This window comes from Lepisma saccharinum, chromosome 6 (assembly GCF_977018435.1).
Source record: "Lepisma saccharinum chromosome 6, izLepSacc3.1, whole genome shotgun sequence".
Classification (NCBI taxonomy): domain Eukaryota; kingdom Metazoa; phylum Arthropoda; class Insecta; order Zygentoma; family Lepismatidae; genus Lepisma; species Lepisma saccharinum.
The window spans coordinates 31176061-31193521 of record NC_139234.1 but is presented as its reverse complement, the minus strand read 5'-3'; the positions used below and the strand labels follow the sequence as shown (position 1 = coordinate 31193521).

At 38.7% G+C, this 17461-nt stretch overlaps 1 protein-coding gene and 1 long non-coding RNA gene across 2 annotated transcripts in view; one reads left to right on the top strand and one right to left on the bottom strand.

Annotated features, from left to right (window-relative positions):
- Positions 1–17461, bottom strand: part of LOC145988669 (uncharacterized) — a 91009-nt gene that overhangs the window by 32341 nt on the left and 41207 nt on the right. The window contains exon 2 of the long non-coding RNA XR_014441774.1: positions 5605–5720. This is a non-coding gene — a long non-coding RNA (uncharacterized LOC145988669). The remainder of the gene's footprint in view (positions 1–5604; positions 5721–17461) is intronic.
- Positions 1–17461, top strand: part of LOC145988940 (uncharacterized) — a 135299-nt gene that overhangs the window by 107088 nt on the left and 10750 nt on the right. Inside the window, exon 2 of the mRNA XM_083124246.1 lies at positions 7515–8818. Coding sequence (XP_082980372.1) covers positions 7555–8818 — 1264 coding nt within the window. The 5' untranslated portion in view covers positions 7515–7554. The remainder of the gene's footprint in view (positions 1–7514; positions 8819–17461) is intronic.

The window sequence follows — 17461 nt, the reverse complement described above, 5'->3', positions numbered from 1 at the left end:
CATTTGGACTCCTAAAACGGGCCTTAGGAAAGAGACGTCCACCCACTCTCAATGGCCTCTGGAAAGCCTGTCAGGAGGAGTGGGAAAGGTTGGACATGATAACTCTTCGGAAAAGTCTGTTGCAATGGAAATTACGTTGTCGGGCTATAGCGCGGAATGCTGGTTTTCCAATTGAGCATGATCGTTGGTGGCGACATGGCTTTTCATGAACTTATCACCCTTCTATCATTGTCCTCAGAGATCTCGAACGACCTTCTGTACCTGTGCAACAAGTTTCCAGAGTTGAGTTATGGGAAAGTAAAAGAAGGTGTGTTTATAGGTCCACAAATAAGGAAGATCATTACTGACAGCCACTTCCAAAACTTACTGGCTGGCACTAAAAGAGATGCATGGGTGGCATTCAATTCAGTCGTAGCCAATTTCCTTGGAAATTATAAATCTGCTGACTATGTGAATGTTGTGCAGAAGTGCATTAGTGTGTACAGAAGACAGCTGGGTTGCAACATGTCCCTCAAAATTCATCTCCTCGACTCACATCTCGACTTCTTCCCCCAAGAACCTAGGTTCATTCAGCGACGAACATGGTGAACATTTTCATCAGGTCATCTCGGTGATGGAATCATGCTATCAGGGTCGATGGAGTGCAGCAATGTTGGCTGACTACTGTTGGATGCTTCAGCGCGACATGCCAAATGCTCAGCACCAACGCAACTCTACAGCCAGGAAATTCAAACCAAACACACCTTAACTTAAGGAAGTATATTCTATATGTATGTATTTTATATGTGTATTATACCTTCAACTAGATGTTACTACGAGGGCGGATTGAAAAGTTCGTGGCCTGAGTAGGAAGGAAGCTTTTAATTTTAAGTTTCATACATTAGTTGCATAGCTATATCCTTTGGTAGTCACCGTGTAAAATTTCATTTCATTTCATTGCTCTATTGTTTCAGGTGAGGACTTTTAGTAGGCAGAAGTGACGGAAATTTGTGACATGGAGAAAATAGAGCATCGCGCTGTCATTAAGTACCTGCATAAAAAGGGTTAAACACCACAGCAAATTCATACGGATATGGTAGAGACGCTTGGAGACTCCGCGCCCTCGTATTCCATGGTGAAAAAGTGGGTGGCTGAATTTAAGCGTGGAAGAAACAGCATTGAAGATGACCCCCGCAGTGGCAGGCCTGCAACGTCGACCACAACAGAAAATGTCAATAAAATTTGTGACCTGATTTTGAGTGACCGCAGAATCAAAATCCGCGAGATAGCCGAGACTGCGGGTATTTCCTATGAGCGAGCACAAAACATTATCGTGAACGATTTAGGGTTTTCTAAGGTGTCTGCGAGATGGGTACCCAAGTTGCTTTCAGTTGAACACAAACGCACTCGACTCACCCTTTCCCGTGATTGTTTGGAACTGTTTGAAAGTGATCCGGAGGAGTTTATTGGCAGATTTGTGACTATGGACGAGACATGGGTGCACCATCATACACCGGAATCAAAACGACAATCAAAGCAATGGAAACGACAAGGATCTCCTACCCCAAAGAAAGCCAAACAGGTGTTGTCGGCAAACAAGGTTATGGCATCAATATTCTGGGATGCTAGGGGCGTTATCTTAATCGATTTCTTGGAAAAAGGAAAGACTATCAATTCTGAATACTACTGCACCCTGCTGCGACGTTTACGCGAGGAAATTAAAATTAAGAGGCCAGGAATGCTGCGAAGAAAGGTGTTGTTTCACCAGGATAATGCGCGCGTTCACACGTCCCTTGCATCCATGGCAGAAATTCATTCCTGTGGGTTCGAACTGTTGCCGCACCCGTCCTATTCGCCTGATCTGGCCCCCTCGGACTTTCACCTGTTTGGAAACCTGAAAAAGTTTTTGGGGGGTCAGCGATTTTCTTCGGATGAAGAGGTGAAAAGTGCTGTACTGGGGTATTTTGCAGACCTTGAGGAATCATTTTTTAAAAGTGGTATAGCAGCGTTACCGGAGAGGTGGCGTAAATGTATCTCCCTCGAGGGGGATTACGTGGAAAAATAAAACATAACTTATCCAAATATCTTCTCGTTTTCTAGGTCAGGCCACGAACTTTTCAATCCACCCTCGTATATAGTATGTGTGTCATGTGACACATTTGCACTATTTTCTTAGCTAAAGCCATTCCATGTAGCAATAAGTGCTCTAGTGAAACCTATGTCTGCGAGTTGTTTGCCTTGACACAATGTTCAACATATATAAATGGTTTATGTCGTATATCTCAAGAATGGTGGGTGTTACAGACAAATGGTTTGCATATTTTGAATAAGCATGTTTCAATTGTCTTAGAACGCGTGTTGGATACCAAGATATCCGCCGAATAATTTTTTTTGTTAATCAGTGTAATAGGAATATTATTATTATTGGCATTCTTCCTGGAATTTCTTCAACACGTTCAATTTCACATTAGCTAGTAATGGAAAACAAGCACACAAACTGTATTTTTGAAACACAAGAATGATTAATAAATGATTAATATAATTGTATTAGTATACATGTAACGTGTAATTTTCGGTAGAACATATGTTTTTCACATATGCAACATGGAGCAACGTAAAATAAGAAAATACATATGCAACATGCTAACACTAAATTGTGCACGTATTCAATGTTTCTATATACATTACATAATCAATTCATCCACCTCATAACACACCAACAGCAAAAATGATATAAACTGTATCTCACATGTGTGCTGCTTTTCCTCAAAATAATTGTACATACATTTAAAACAAAACTCTTTAGCAGCAGCAGTCTGAAGCACATATTTGGTCATGCTTCTCTCTCTAGTAATTCGCAATGTATTAGAGAAAAGAATCAAATTGGGAGCGAAGCGAGGAAGAAAATTTTTTGATCCAATTTTTGCAAACTTGATGAGACTGTAAGAAAAGCAGATAATGCGAGCGAAGCGAGCAAGAAAATTTTACGAAACGTATTTTTATTTGCATCAAGTTTGAAATCGAGGGGTGGGGAGGCAATTGTCTCTCTGTGCCTCCTGCAAGTGCCCATGGCTGTCAATGTTTGCCCTCCATAGAATTGATTTCCGTCCAAGATCAGAGGGGCAATGCCCTCTCTGCCGCTCCCCACTGTGGTTGCGCCACTAATACTGTCCCTTCTGTTTGAAACATGTCGGTTAGTGAAGCAGGAATAGGATCTTGGCATAATTTTAAGTTCGAAGGCGTCGTAAATTGAAAAATTTGGTCTATACGCTGGTAAAGCTATTTACGTATTTCCATTGTCTTTACATTCCAATGTAAAATGCCCAACGCTGTATTTGAAATTCTCTGGTAAATAAATAAATAAATAGAGCGAACGAAATTGCTAGACTAAAAAAAATGATATTAGCATGAATTATGGGCGTCGGAAAGGGGAGTCGAATCGGTTCTTGGACACCCATCGAAATTGACACAGTTCATTTCAAGTAAGGAAAAAAAAAAGCAGAAAGGTTATTGTTAATAAGAAAAATAGAGAGCAGAATAACCAAAGTAAAATCTGTATTGGGTTGGAAAAATACAGAAACCAGGTTACGTTTTCTCATTCTACAATTTCATTCAAGGAATAAATGGTTTCTCAGCTTCCAAAAATTAGAGTTTTATATGAGAGGTCACACAAACTTTAGGATTCAAATTTAGTAACAATCTAGAATAACTACGCATTTCAGTACACCAACTACATGAAATGTGAAAAAAAAATGAAAAACATTTGTGCTAGTTATTCACTTATCTGGTGGATCGAGTAGAAAAATCTTCCGAAGGATATAATAATAATATTTATTATTATTATTGTTATTGAATAGAATTGGTTCATATCCATGAGTTTATAATAGTCCTTGTATAACAACAATTATAACCGTAATAATAATAATTATTAGTAATACTCAGGGCACCGGAATACATCGGAACTCCGTTCCGATAAATCAGTTCCTGCTGCGGCATTGCACATTTGTTTTATTTTTTTAATAACTGTATAAAAGTCAATCCTTTATGACGTGAATTCCTATTGTAAACAATAGAGGAAGAGGAACAGAAACAGTTCATGTATTAAATTTGTGTGCTGTCGGTGAGCAGTCAGTAGGTTCCAGCCGCCAGCATTTCAGGGCGACAGGTTTTTCACATGTTTAATCTTTCCTGGGATAGTCCTGAAATGCCCAAAGCGATATGCATGCCTTGGAAGAGAGTGTAAATTTCCCAGAAGCGAGAAGAATTATTTCTTATTGCTGTCAGTTTAACATTGTCAGTTGTGTACTTGTATAAATAACATCACTTAGAAACAATTACATTATTTTATGTCAATCCTTGATAATAAATTGAAGTAAATATTTCCGGTTAGTATTCGCTTATTTAGGAGTTACGATTATTCAGTATTTCCGGAAATTTAGAAAAATATTATATTTTGGTAAGTGCTATTCCTTTAAGATGTAAATGGGAACCAAATTTCCTGAAACGACAGACGTGACAGAGCTTGTGTGTGTATATATTTACTTTGAATGGAGTACTAATGCTATTAATAATACCGTTGTTACCTCAATATGCATTTATTATTGTTGTTATGTCGTGTCTATTCATTGTGGTTCGCGTTCAGGTTGTTGAATGAAACCACTTCAAGCACTGCTAATACTACTACAACAGACAAAGAAGTATATGTTCTTTGTCTGTGCTGCCAGTAGTAGTACTACTACTAGTAGTTTTCTGGGGATATCCATTGACTATGATAGACTAATATAGGCCTACACATATATTCTTCTGAGCGAGAAAATGCATTGTACTATATTTGAATGCCCAGTGGTGTAGAAGGCAGGAAATGTGCCTAATGTTTGCAATCGCACACAAAGCAGAAATGCATATCTGACTGCAGGCAAAGAACCATGTGACTTCACGTTCCTTTACTCGCCAGCAAGCCTATGGCAGCTAAACCGAAGAAATCGTAAGTTCCGATCAATTGTTTGTCGGTCGCTTTCTTGATAAATGCCTGCTTTGTTTCTCCATTTCTTCTTTAACTTGTCGCCTGTAAGCAACCTGTATTTTATCTATGTATTCTTCTGAATCTAATCTTTCCAATGGTGCAAGATACATATTGCAATTTTCTTTGATAAACGCTATCACTTACAACAAAATGTATCCCTCGCGATCCGTTTCCATACTAACTGCATGGGGAAAGTACGGAGAGCGACAGCGCCGGAAGTGACGTTTGTGACGATCAGTGTTGCCACATGAATGAATTTTCCCCGGGCGCAGTCAAATTCAGGTGCTTTTGGTGAAAAGGGAGAAGAGAATATAGTAAAATTTCAGGGGAATTTGAAAATGTAGACACACAGCCCTTGGAAATGGCAGATACATTTTTCGTTTCTTTCGACAGGTAACTTTTCCACCAGGCTTTTCGTCCGAAAATTTCTTAAACTTCGCGGTTATCGTGATATAAGTTCTGATTATTATTTCATTCTCTGAAACACTAAAGGAAATCTTTAGTACTGAGTCACACAGCTAGAAATAATTTGAGAACAATGAAAAAACAACAAGTAAAATAACAAAGAAATTGATGTTGTGAACATATTCATTTCTTCTTACCTTTGGTCAGTTCAGCGATGTCAGTCTTTCTTGAGCATGCCATGTTCCTGTAATTTTGTTTTTCCATATTTGTTCAGGTTTTCTAGGACCTCCACCTTCTCATCTTATCTTGTAACCTGTAAGAGCGAAGAATTCATTTGAATATGTTATATTTGGCAATTGGTACGGATAATAATAGTCAAGACAATAATGCAATCGGTAGGGCATGTAACTGTCACGCAGGAGGCCAGAGGTCGATTCCAGGGGGTGGGTAATCTCAGGTGATTGCAGATATAGCGTTTATCTTGCCTGTAATAAGGGGTACCTGCGGGGAGAGGGGCTTAAAAGCTATCGGAGCTTGGTGCTGAAAACATCATCCCTAGTATGGCCAAAATCAATAATGTGCGAGTAACAATTTCGAATCATTTAGTATTGTCATTGCAAGGTGAAATATACTGGAATAGCATGGAAAATAATATTTAATTGAAAAATAGTGGATGTATTAATATTTTCAAGCCAGCTTTACTCAACAAGAAGATGGTGAAGTACAGGAAAAGTTCGTAAAATCCTTTATATATCACAATTTTTCAAAAGAAGCCATAGCGCCCTTCTGAAATTCTTGCGCACGCCCTTGTTTAGGAAAGGTTCTGTGTGCTCACTTAGGTGAATGGAGGGAGACTTCTAACCACTGTAGCTACACGTACTTTATTTCACAGGTCTCTACCCCTATTATACTCCTTATATACGACACAGAAGGCTCAGATAGTAGTACTTTAACCAGAAATCAACTATAAGTCAACAGCCATTCGTTAAATTACGTTACAGTCTGTCCTACGCCCATGATTACGTCTATACTAACCATTTTTGTGTGCAAAATAATTATTTTATTTACAATACAAACATTGCTACATGTTCCTAAGAACTATCATGTATGTCAATGTATTATCAAGAGATCCGTCTTCTACACGTGAATATAGGCTGGCCTAGATCACACAAATCTCCCTCTAGAAGGCGAGTTCATAACATTTGTTTGCTTCTTTGAGTTTTACTTTTTAGTCGACTTTATGCACAGATTGTCTAATCGGGACTGGACCAACAGTTGAAAGTGGGATCCGAATCACTATGTGTATCCACCGTGCGACGATGTTACCGCTACGTCATCGGTGAGGCCTTGTCTATTAAATTTAATTGCATTTAAAGAAGCAGAATATGCCGGAAAATTATGATTTGTTATTGTTGTTTTTAACTGAACTGGTACACTAGCGTAATGCAAATTGCTTTGTGAAGAGTAAAGTCATATTTTCTCATAACGATAAGTCTGATAAACTTCGAAACAAGGTACGATTACCACCAACGATTCGCCCGGTGGACGTGCATAGTAGTTCAGATTGCACTTTAAACTACAAGTCCAGTCCCGATTAGCCTCTGTGCAGTGGCGGCGATTAGGGGTGTGTGGGGGTGAGTTGACCCCTCCCCAACTTTTTGCCACTTTGCCCCTGCACTACGTTAAACTTTATCTTCGAGGGAAAGTAAACTGTCTTTGCCCCCCTCCCCCCAGTTTGGGTACCTTGCCCCTCTAGTTTTGGAACCCAATCGCCGCCACTGTCTCTGTGTGTAAGTGAACCTAAAAAACTCAAACAACTATTCTGTCATAACAACAGACAAAGTATGTATTACAATAGTAGTAAACCAGCAATATAGTTTGTTACTGATAATTTGAAGATAATGGAATGGAGAATGTGTATTTCCCTGTACATTCAAAAGTAAGATATTAAGAGGGAAAGTCTAGAGCAAAATGAGACCATGAAACGTTTCTCAGTGTCCCATATTTTCAGACAAGACAAACTTCTGGTTCTAGTCTGTCCTGGGTGCTTTATGACGTCATAATTAATGAAACGTTTATGGATAATTATATCTTCATTTCATTTCAGAAACTTGGACAGCCAACGAAAACCAGTCTACGTCGCTGAAATGGCAGAAACAACTAATGAACATTCGTGGTTGAACAGGGAATTCTTCAGAACAGCAATGCGACATGGAGCAGGTGATCCTAATTTGGAAGTCGTGGACTGCGACGTATATCTCGGGACAAACGTCGGGGACCATTACATCAGTGTTGTGTACAGAGCATCTGTTGAAGCCGAGACGACCAATGGAAAGAAGGGGTACAAGTTAGTGGTGAAATGCGTTCCAAAGAATGAAGTGAGAAAGAGCTTTGTATATAATATGAACTTGTTCTTGAAAGAAATTGAAATGTATAATGTCATTTTTCCGGAGTTCTTGAAGTTACAAAAGAAGAGAAGTGGCAAGGAACTTCTTTCTTCTGTTCCTCGCTGTTATTACACTGTCCTAGACAAGGAGAGGGATTGTCTGGTTCTGGACGACTTGGCTGTTAATGGATACAAGATGGCCGACAGGAAGAAAGGACTGGACTACTCACACTGCCGGCTGGTGCTGAACGAGTTAGCCAAGTTCCACGCTTCCTCTTACGCTATGAAATGTGATGATTTGTCGAATTTCATAGAAAAGATGGACTGCTTTAAGGAATCTACTTTCACTGCTAAAAACTGTGAGATATTCCCACGTTACTTGAGGGAACAGATTGACAAAGCATTGAGTTTAGTAAAATCTTTACCCGAATGCCAAATGATTGTTGAAAAGGTTGTTCCTTTGAACGAAAAGAAAAACATGTTTGAAAAGATTCTTGTATTATTTGAATCAGAAGAGCCAGTGTCAGTCCTCAATCACGGTGATTTCTGGGTAAACAACATGCTGTTTTCATACGAAAATAGAGAAGATTGTGCAATCCCAACGAAAACAATGCTCCTAGATTTTCAAATGGCCCGCTACGCGTCGCCAGCGTTGGATCTTCTGTACTTCATCTACACAAGCACTACTAAGCAGCTGAGAGATAATCACTTGGAAGAGCTGCTCAGAACTTACTACAACACCTTTGTCCACACTGTAGAAGAACTGGGATTCACTGTTGAATTCTCCTTTGACATTTTGAAGCAGGAAATTCAGAAGAAGCTTTTGTACGGTTTTGCAACAGCTTGTACCATTCTTCCTGCTGTGATGACAAATCCAGAAGATGTCCCTGACTACAATAGCTTAACAGAAGAGGACTTGAAGAATCCAGACACTGAGAAATTTAATTCTATCTACAAAAGCAATGAATTAATTATAAGGCTTAGAGATATTATATGCGAGTTAGATTTGAAAGGATCTTTTGACAGTTAATATTGTGTTTGCAGTGTTTTGATGTGCATGTTTAACATTGATTTCTTTCTTTCTTGCAAGCTTGAGATGTACGTAATCAAAGTTTTCTTCAAATAATGTGTCTTTATATTTTATAAATTGTGTAATGTTGTATTAGACTAGATTTAATGAAGATTTGAAAGAATCTTTTCACAGTTGATATTGTTTTTGTAGTTTTTGATGTACATGATCTACATTTATTTTTTGTAATGTTTGAGATGTACAAAATCAAAGTTTTCTAATAATGAGTCTTTGTATTCATAGCTTATGTAATTTTGTATTAGATAAGAGTATAAGACAAAAATGAACTGTAAAGTATTTCACTGAAGCATTGCAAATGGTCTATGGTGTTCAATTTTATATAGGCTATGATTTGTATCTAATAATCATACGTTTATGCTGAATTGCTGAATATTTAGATTATTATAACTGTACAGTTACAATAATTAACCTAATTTGCACACAAATATTTCATAATTAATGTAAATAAAAACATGTTCTTGCACATATTTTCATTTGTGGTATTTTGTGCACAAGGTCTCCCAAGGCCAGTGTGTTAGTATTAACACTACGAACCAAGGTTTATATGCACGAAGATGATGATGACCTAAATGAGGGTGTCACTTAGTTCGCTCTCGATTTCACCGTTCTTCAGGAGTGTCAGTGGTGTTGAAACGCAAAGCCAGAAGTAATAAATTAGAATTATACATTTTACCAAATGTATGTATGTGGTAGCTATGCATGAGTAGGCACCATTTATTATTCATAATTACAGTACACGGATGTGTACTATTTATTGTATTCATCTATTGATCTACAGATATTATTAGAATAATTAAATCAAGAAGACTTAGGTGGGCAGGCCAAATGGCACGAATGGAAGAGGACAGGAGAGTTTACAGGATTCTTGTTGGGAAACCTAATGGTAAGAGACCAGTAGGAAGGCAAAGACGAAGATGGAGGGATAACGTTGGGATGGACCTAATGGAAATCGGCAAAGATGGAAAAGATTGGATTGATCTTGCCCAGGAGAGGGACAGATGGAAGTCTTGTGTTGCTGCAGCAATAAACCTTGTGGTTTAAGAAGGATAGAGAGTTAGTTAGTTAGTACATGATTGTACTTAGGTTTCCACTGGGCAACTACCTAGGTACTTGCATAAAAGAGATGGTAAGCACAAGTGGAAACTAAATGGAATCGTGTTATTTGTATGGACGTTCTTTATTTTTATCGTACTGTTCCATAGTAAATCAATTAAAAATACGTACCAGAAAGCAAGGATTATCTCGCCCTAGGCAGATAATATAGTACAATGTTAGCTCTGGTTAGAATTTGTGTCGTTATAGTTTAATTTGCATGTCAGCCAAAGCAAAAGCAATGTGTTTGCTAGAATGAAATTCGCCCAGCAAAAGTGTGAAGGTGATGTATTGTCTAAGGTTCCTGCGTAGCCAAATTGTTAAAATTCACACTTTAGTGCGATTGGTCGCGGTGGGAGCTGTAAAATTTCGGTGTTGACCCTGCATCGTGAGGAAAATTGGGAAGCTACTTGAAAGCAATGCACCAGGGGCGCCGAAACCGGGGGGGGGAGCTCCCCCCAGTTCTCTGTTGGGCCCCCACCCTATAAGGGGTTCAATGTATAACCACAGATAAAGATATATCTGTGGTATAACTTTCAACACAATTTCACTTTGTAACAAAATATTATTTGCATGATGGAAATTTCATAAATTCATTATTTGAGGGCTCTGTGGGAAATTACGTAGGATTCTGCTCTGAAACGGACGTTTTGCTCTAACTCAGTATTTATTTTTCCAAATACACAGTTAATTAAAGAAAACGCAAGGTATATTATGATTAGGTACCAGAATAGAGAAAGAAACATGGGAATACTGTAGTCCTCGTGTTCTTGAGTGAGAGCGCATCCCTTAATTTTCTTCCGCACCCCCTAAGTTCAACTGAAACATATTGAACGCCGAATGTTAGGTACTGATGCAACAGGCAAGCACTGAAAGAGATTCCAATATACATACTTTCTTGTACTGGCAGCAGCCTCTATAAGATCAGCATTCCTTTGTTTTTTTTTAATTTCGCCACTATAGTTGTTTTGAATATTTCCTCTTTTGTTTCTTCAAGTGGTGTGTTTGGCTTTCGATAATTGCCTATAGCTTAATGTGAGTTATGTTTTTTTTCGTTTTGGCATTGTTGATAAACGGTTTATTTTCCGCCTGCTTGTTCTTCCTCGCACCGAAGCAAAAATTTCAGCTGCTATCAAAGATATCCTCTATATATATTTGGTATCACCAGGTCGTGTTCGGGAAATTGTATTTAATGCGAGTTGTAACCTGAAGGGTAGTTTTGTTAATACGTATGTTCACGAATAAACTTTACAGTTCGTTGGGATAGTGCGGCAGAAGGGATTTTAAGGAAGACGAAGTTGCTGTGCACTTCGCGTTTTGTCCTAAAGTGGCAGATGGAAGATACATAATAATGTACTATGTATTTTGTACCTCCATTGGTTACATTGAAAAGGTTCAAAAATTGTTTTTAAAAGCAAGGATAATTTCATTTTGTATTTCACTACATAGTTCAATAAGACTGCAACGTGTGTCTGAATGTGTACATTTTATGACCACTTTCTTAGATTATAAGACTTATAGCCCAACATGTATATTTCTGCCGTGCGATGCGCGACACAACTCAAGAAGCAGTGTTGCTAATGGAGCAGATAGAAAAATCGCTGCAGTGCACCGATGCACAGCTGTTACGTACAACAATAAAATTAGAGAATTCAGGTCTATCTAACATTGAGTTTAAACGTCGTGCATTATACCAGGACTAGGATTAATATGTACTAACAAGTGGCTTTGTATGTAGCTACATACATATGGACTAAAAATTTGCAAAATATGGACTAACATGCGTAAAATTACCAAAAATGCTGCAAAGAAGACTTCTTCATGTGATTCCTTATTTGAGTGATTTCAAACAAAATAAACACTTTATTATTTTCCATTGCATTAATGCACTGGTGGCGTTCAAACTGTTCACTCCCAAAACCCGTCTACACTGGTACGAAACTCAGGCCCGTAGCCAGGAATACTTTGTAGAGGGGGGGGAGGCAATCCTAGAGGGGTAAATTTTTAATATATTGTGTTGCATTGTCAGATATAGCAGGATACACAGAGGGACCTTTTCCCCCTCCTCCAAAAGATATAAGTATTAGAAAAGGGATGATATCTTGAAACTGCAACGAACAAAAAAAACATTCCAGCAACATCAAATAGCAATAATTCGATGATAACCTTTCCAGATTGCTAAACAATATAAAGTTTAACATAAATAGGCTAATAGGGACTGTATCTACTTGATATTTACAGGTCGATAATGTTAATAGGCGAATTAATATGTATTACCAACAGCTTTGGGCCTCTCTGCAACTGATTAAGGGAGCCCTTTATAAATCGTGCTTGATAATGTTTCCCTCTAGTTTCCAATATGGAAGATTTTTACGCACAAAGGAATCTAACGAGAATCCAACAACACCATCGTGTTGTGTTATGCAAGAAAAAAAAATTAAATAATAATGGTTACATATTATCTACACTTTGATGAATTGTGTAAATATTTGTAGTACTTTTAATGTACTTGCTAATACATTAAAATATGGGTCCTTAGTCCACCACGGACTCTATTTCCTTCAAAGGAGAGACTCTTGCATCACTACAGACAATGTTGCCTACTGGTTACGTTAGCAATTTTTCTAAATAGTGTGTAAATTGTATTATATTATAGTTGAAATACATGTTTTGACACCTGACAAACAAATAGGAATCCTTTGATTGATCAAAGACTTCTTGGATTACAGTGTCATCATTAATATTTCATATTAACTTTCATAGAAAGAAATTGTTTTAATAGGGCCCAATAATTTACGGAGCGCCATGGTATTGTGTTTAACATTTTTTTCATATAGATCGTTTGGCTCCCAGGGCCGCCTCCCGCCGCCCCATAGATTTGGCTTTGAACTTGGACGAGCGAAGCGAGCAAGAAAATTTTATGAAATGTATTTTTATTTGTATAAATTTTGAAATCGATAGGTGGTAATTGACCCTTTGTGCCCCTTGCAAGTGCCCATGACCGTCTGGAAGAAAAATGCAATGAACACGTAAAAACTAATTCCATCATGGGTATCCAATTGTCCTGCTATTCTTAGATTATCCTAGTCTTGTTTTTTCTTTTACTTCAATGTTCCGTCCAAGGTCGCGGGGGGGGGGGGGCAATGTCATCTGCACACCTGTGGTTGCGGCACTGTTTATGAGTGTCTCTTTATCAATTTCACGTCATTACTCATTGTTGCGATTAGCTAGAAGTGGCAGAAAAGCAACGCTAAGTAACAGAAATCAAATATCCACTCCCTCTCTCTACCACATGAATCACTATTACCAAAAGGTATACTTGGGAAACAAAACTTTAAGCAGCTCCAAGTTCATAGCAACACATCCAAGAAAAACATCCGAACACATTAGGCACCTTTAATACAAAAATACTCAAAATGCCACAACTGTTCTAGATACTGAAAATTGCGAAATCATTTACCGAAGTCTGAATCTGGAAGGAAATCACCCCCAGATACATTATACGGAATCCCATACACCCTAATAAATCACAAAATCTTTGTTATGTTGCTAGAGTAACACATGATATAATTGTAAAGATTAGTGAGAATTCCAGGTAGGAATGTGTTCTGTATTTTTCACAGGGGGGGCAAAGCAGGCTCTCAGGCGGGGGGGGGGCTGCCCCCTCTAGCTACGGGCCTGACGGAACTGCAACGGCAGATAATACACGACCGACACTACCACTGCTTTGAGAACTAATAACATGTGAACGTGTTAAATTGCGACAATTGGACCGCAACACTCCTCCTCAAAAGGTAAAGTGCTCCCCTGTGCTTAACACCACGCCATGAAGGCGTATAGGGGGTGTGGGAGTAACGCCCCACTCCTCCTCAAGCAGTATTATTGCCTCTCTGTGATCAGCGACAGTCGGTTGCTTTTGTTGTACATTTACAAACGATGCCGGCTTCCACAACAATAATAAGTACATATACTGCCACTAAAGTGAGAATCATAGAACTTAAGACCTTCTGTAAACAAAAGCACGTGTACCCTAACAGTGTTGCAAACTTATGAAAAAAAATAATCCACATAGCCTACAAGGTGTAAAAACATTCCATTTGTCAACAGATTCGGAATAAGCATTGTATCACTGATGACCTGTCGAAAGTTTTTGAATGTATGTAAAAAAAATAAAAAATAAAAATGTACATTTTGCCTGGTGGCCGACTTTCAGACTCATCGCCGAATTTCCCTCGCTCGAATCCCGGCATGAGTGTTATTTGTGAGTGTCCCTTCATCAATTTCATCTTACGATCACTCATTCTCATTGTCGGGATTAGCCAAAAGTGGACGAAAAGCAACGCTAAATTAAAAAATCAAATACAAAATTCACATCTTATCCCCCAGAAGTAAGACGGTTCCTTACCAAAGGATTAATTTTCTCTCATATTTTACTAAAAAAAACTTGCTAGAAGAATGTGACACATAGAGATAAATTACGTTTTGAAACCAGGGTTTCTTCATTAAATTTATTTGATGTTCGAAAGTGTTATCATTTTAATATTATAGATAATGAAAGTAAGCTAATACATATGATTTGATTGACTAAATTAGTAATTATTAGTTAGATAAAAATAATGGAAATAACTCATTTGGTTTGATTTATTTGCTTTATTTTACTTCCCCTCTTGTGCCTCTTATGGCTAATTTGCGAAGATGGGGATGAATGATGATGATATGATGAAATCGATGAATGGACATTCACAAACATCCATGCCCAGGCCACGATTCGAACCTGGGGCCCCTGGCGTCGTAGCGCGATGTGATAACCACTCCGTCACGGGGGCGGCTAACTAATTTGGAATTCAAATATCACCTATCCCTCATCGTCTCGTAACTAATGACAAATGTGCGTGTCACAACGTGGTCGATCTACACCTCAATGTCACAAATTTCAGTATCCTCCAGAGTGTACTTCAACATCTGTAAAGTTACTTTATACCAAAACACACTCGTATGTCCTTTTCTTCCCGTTCAAAAATGTTGGATTATGCAGCAAAGACACCAAGGGAAACTAAAACGGCAACTTAGAGAAGCATAAAAGTGGAGAAAGAAGACTGTAGAATACAGAAATATTTTGAGGCAGTCACATTTTATTGTACGCTACATATAAAATAAAATGCATATTTGGGGATGAATTTTTAAATATTGTCATATTTTTCTTCTCTCTTGTTGAGAGGTGTTCATTTTAAATCAACCTCCCTCACCCTACGGCCTGCCCTCCTTCACCTGCAAAAGTATTCCGGAGTGTGAGGATGTCACCATCCGGACGGTGAACATCTCCGGATTATAGATCGACTCCTGTGTCCCACCCCTCCCCCATCCCCGGAGGATTGTCACTGACAATGTGAAATCACACCATCATATGCCGACATTCGACATCCGACTTCCGTTTCTGTACTTGACTTAGTGTTGGCAACAGCCTAATAACGGATTTCTTCCGCATCATGTAGTCCGTTCTATGACAGTACGCTAATGGAAGAAAAACGTGTAAATTACATTGGATTATACATTTTAAAATATATTTTCATTAAAGGTTTCTGTTCATAATAATAATAATGCGTGATTTTGGTATAAATTACAATCGATCACGTGAACAGCAAGAAAATAGCGCCATTTTCGAACATGGCGACTTCCATGCGTTCAGGAAGGTCTCCCGTGTTTTCATAGTAGTCATTCAGAAATAGAGCCGTTTGAAAAGTGGCAAGAAGCAGGTTGTTCTTAACGTTTATGTGACGTTGTGTCGGTGCTATCCTGAGCAAGCAGTGAAGTTGGTGTCCAAGTGTAATTGTGTGTCTGCGTCTTTGTGTTTTCGGTGTGGTGAAAGGAAGGAAAACGACCGGTCAAGTTGTGAGTTCCGCGAAAAAAACACGTTGTTGCTCATTTAAACAAGTACACCGATTTTGAGATAAGCTCAATACAACGCGAGGTGCTCTCGTATTCTTTCAATCAAAGAGCCGTCCTATCCACTGTGAAGAAGATGTTGATAGTGATGATTGATGACGATCTCCCCAATTTTAGCAGTCGACGTTAAATCGCCTCTTGTGCCACGTTGAGTTTGGGAAGCAAATTTGACCACGACAAACCGAGAGAAAGATAAACAATCTCTTTTTATTCCCCGGCTTATCTTTGATTAGCTTCTGCTAAAACTGGCGGCATATTTGTTGCACAAAGGAGAAAACAATACTCTACATGTCAACAATGTTGGGCAATAATTTGGTGGAAGAGGAAGCAATAAAACCAAAAGGCTTGAATTTACTGAAACGAATCGCTGTCATACTGAGAAACGAGGGGGGGGGGGAAGGGGGATCTGCTAACCCAGTGTCAGATAAATGAGACTTTTGGCGTAGAAAAATATGTTCATTCTTGAACAAGAACACGTATTTAATCACTTGTAGAAAATTTATTATACTTCAAAGTATAGATTATCAGTTAAAATAAGAATACGTTTTTCCATGTTACGTAAAATTAAAGGTTGCGAGTGAGCAGCATATGATGGCCGCACCATTCACGAACAGCTGGCGCGGAGTGATACGTTACTCGAAGTGAGACGGTTGTTTACAGAAGGTCGGAAGGTTCGTGATTCTTACTTTAGACAATAAGCTGCGCGGCTTTTTTTTGCTATGAACTTGTCACCCATCAAAGCATGGCAATTTTAACACAGAAAACAATATGCATCGCATTTCTACAAGAACACGTGCCGGAGCCAAGAGTTGAAATACTCATGGAGCCACATAATTTATTTCTTTTGAACAATTCCAAAATTATGAAATATGAACAATTTGTGAATTTCCCGAGTTTGGCTATGCAAGGTTTTTGATTTCAACTTTGACAGAACTGGAGGCATTATGGAAGTTAACGTTAATTAACAAACACACACTTTCACATACACACGCAATACACGCACACAACGTCAAACCGGTCAAATACTTAGTATAAAATAAAAATATGGTGCTTCCAAACCAACAAAACTCACCGTCACTTTAACTGCCTTTCTCCTTCAGTGACAGAAATAGTGCTTCATTGTTACAGTTGGCAACACTAGTTAGTAGCTACCCAATGGATATGCACTGCATAAAAGAAGCAACCACTTCGTCATGCTATATTGCCACATTACCGTCCCTGCCGAACGGTGTGAACCGCGAGCTGGAGCGCTATTCAATTGTTTTCAATGATGTTTGCGCGAGTGTGTCCAGGAATGGAATGACAATATGGCAACAATGGCGAAGGTTGGCGAGCAGCGTAGAACACGTGATGCTAAGAGAGAGGGAGGCGAAACGAAAATTGGTATGTGAGCAACGGCAAAGATATGTGTGATGCACTCTATCAGTAATTTAGGTTAATCAGAGGCGGCGAATAGGGGTGCAGTTGCCCCCCGCTCTTGCTATTTTTGCCCCCGCACTATGCTAAACCTTATCTATGAAGGGAAAGTAAACTGTCCTTGCCT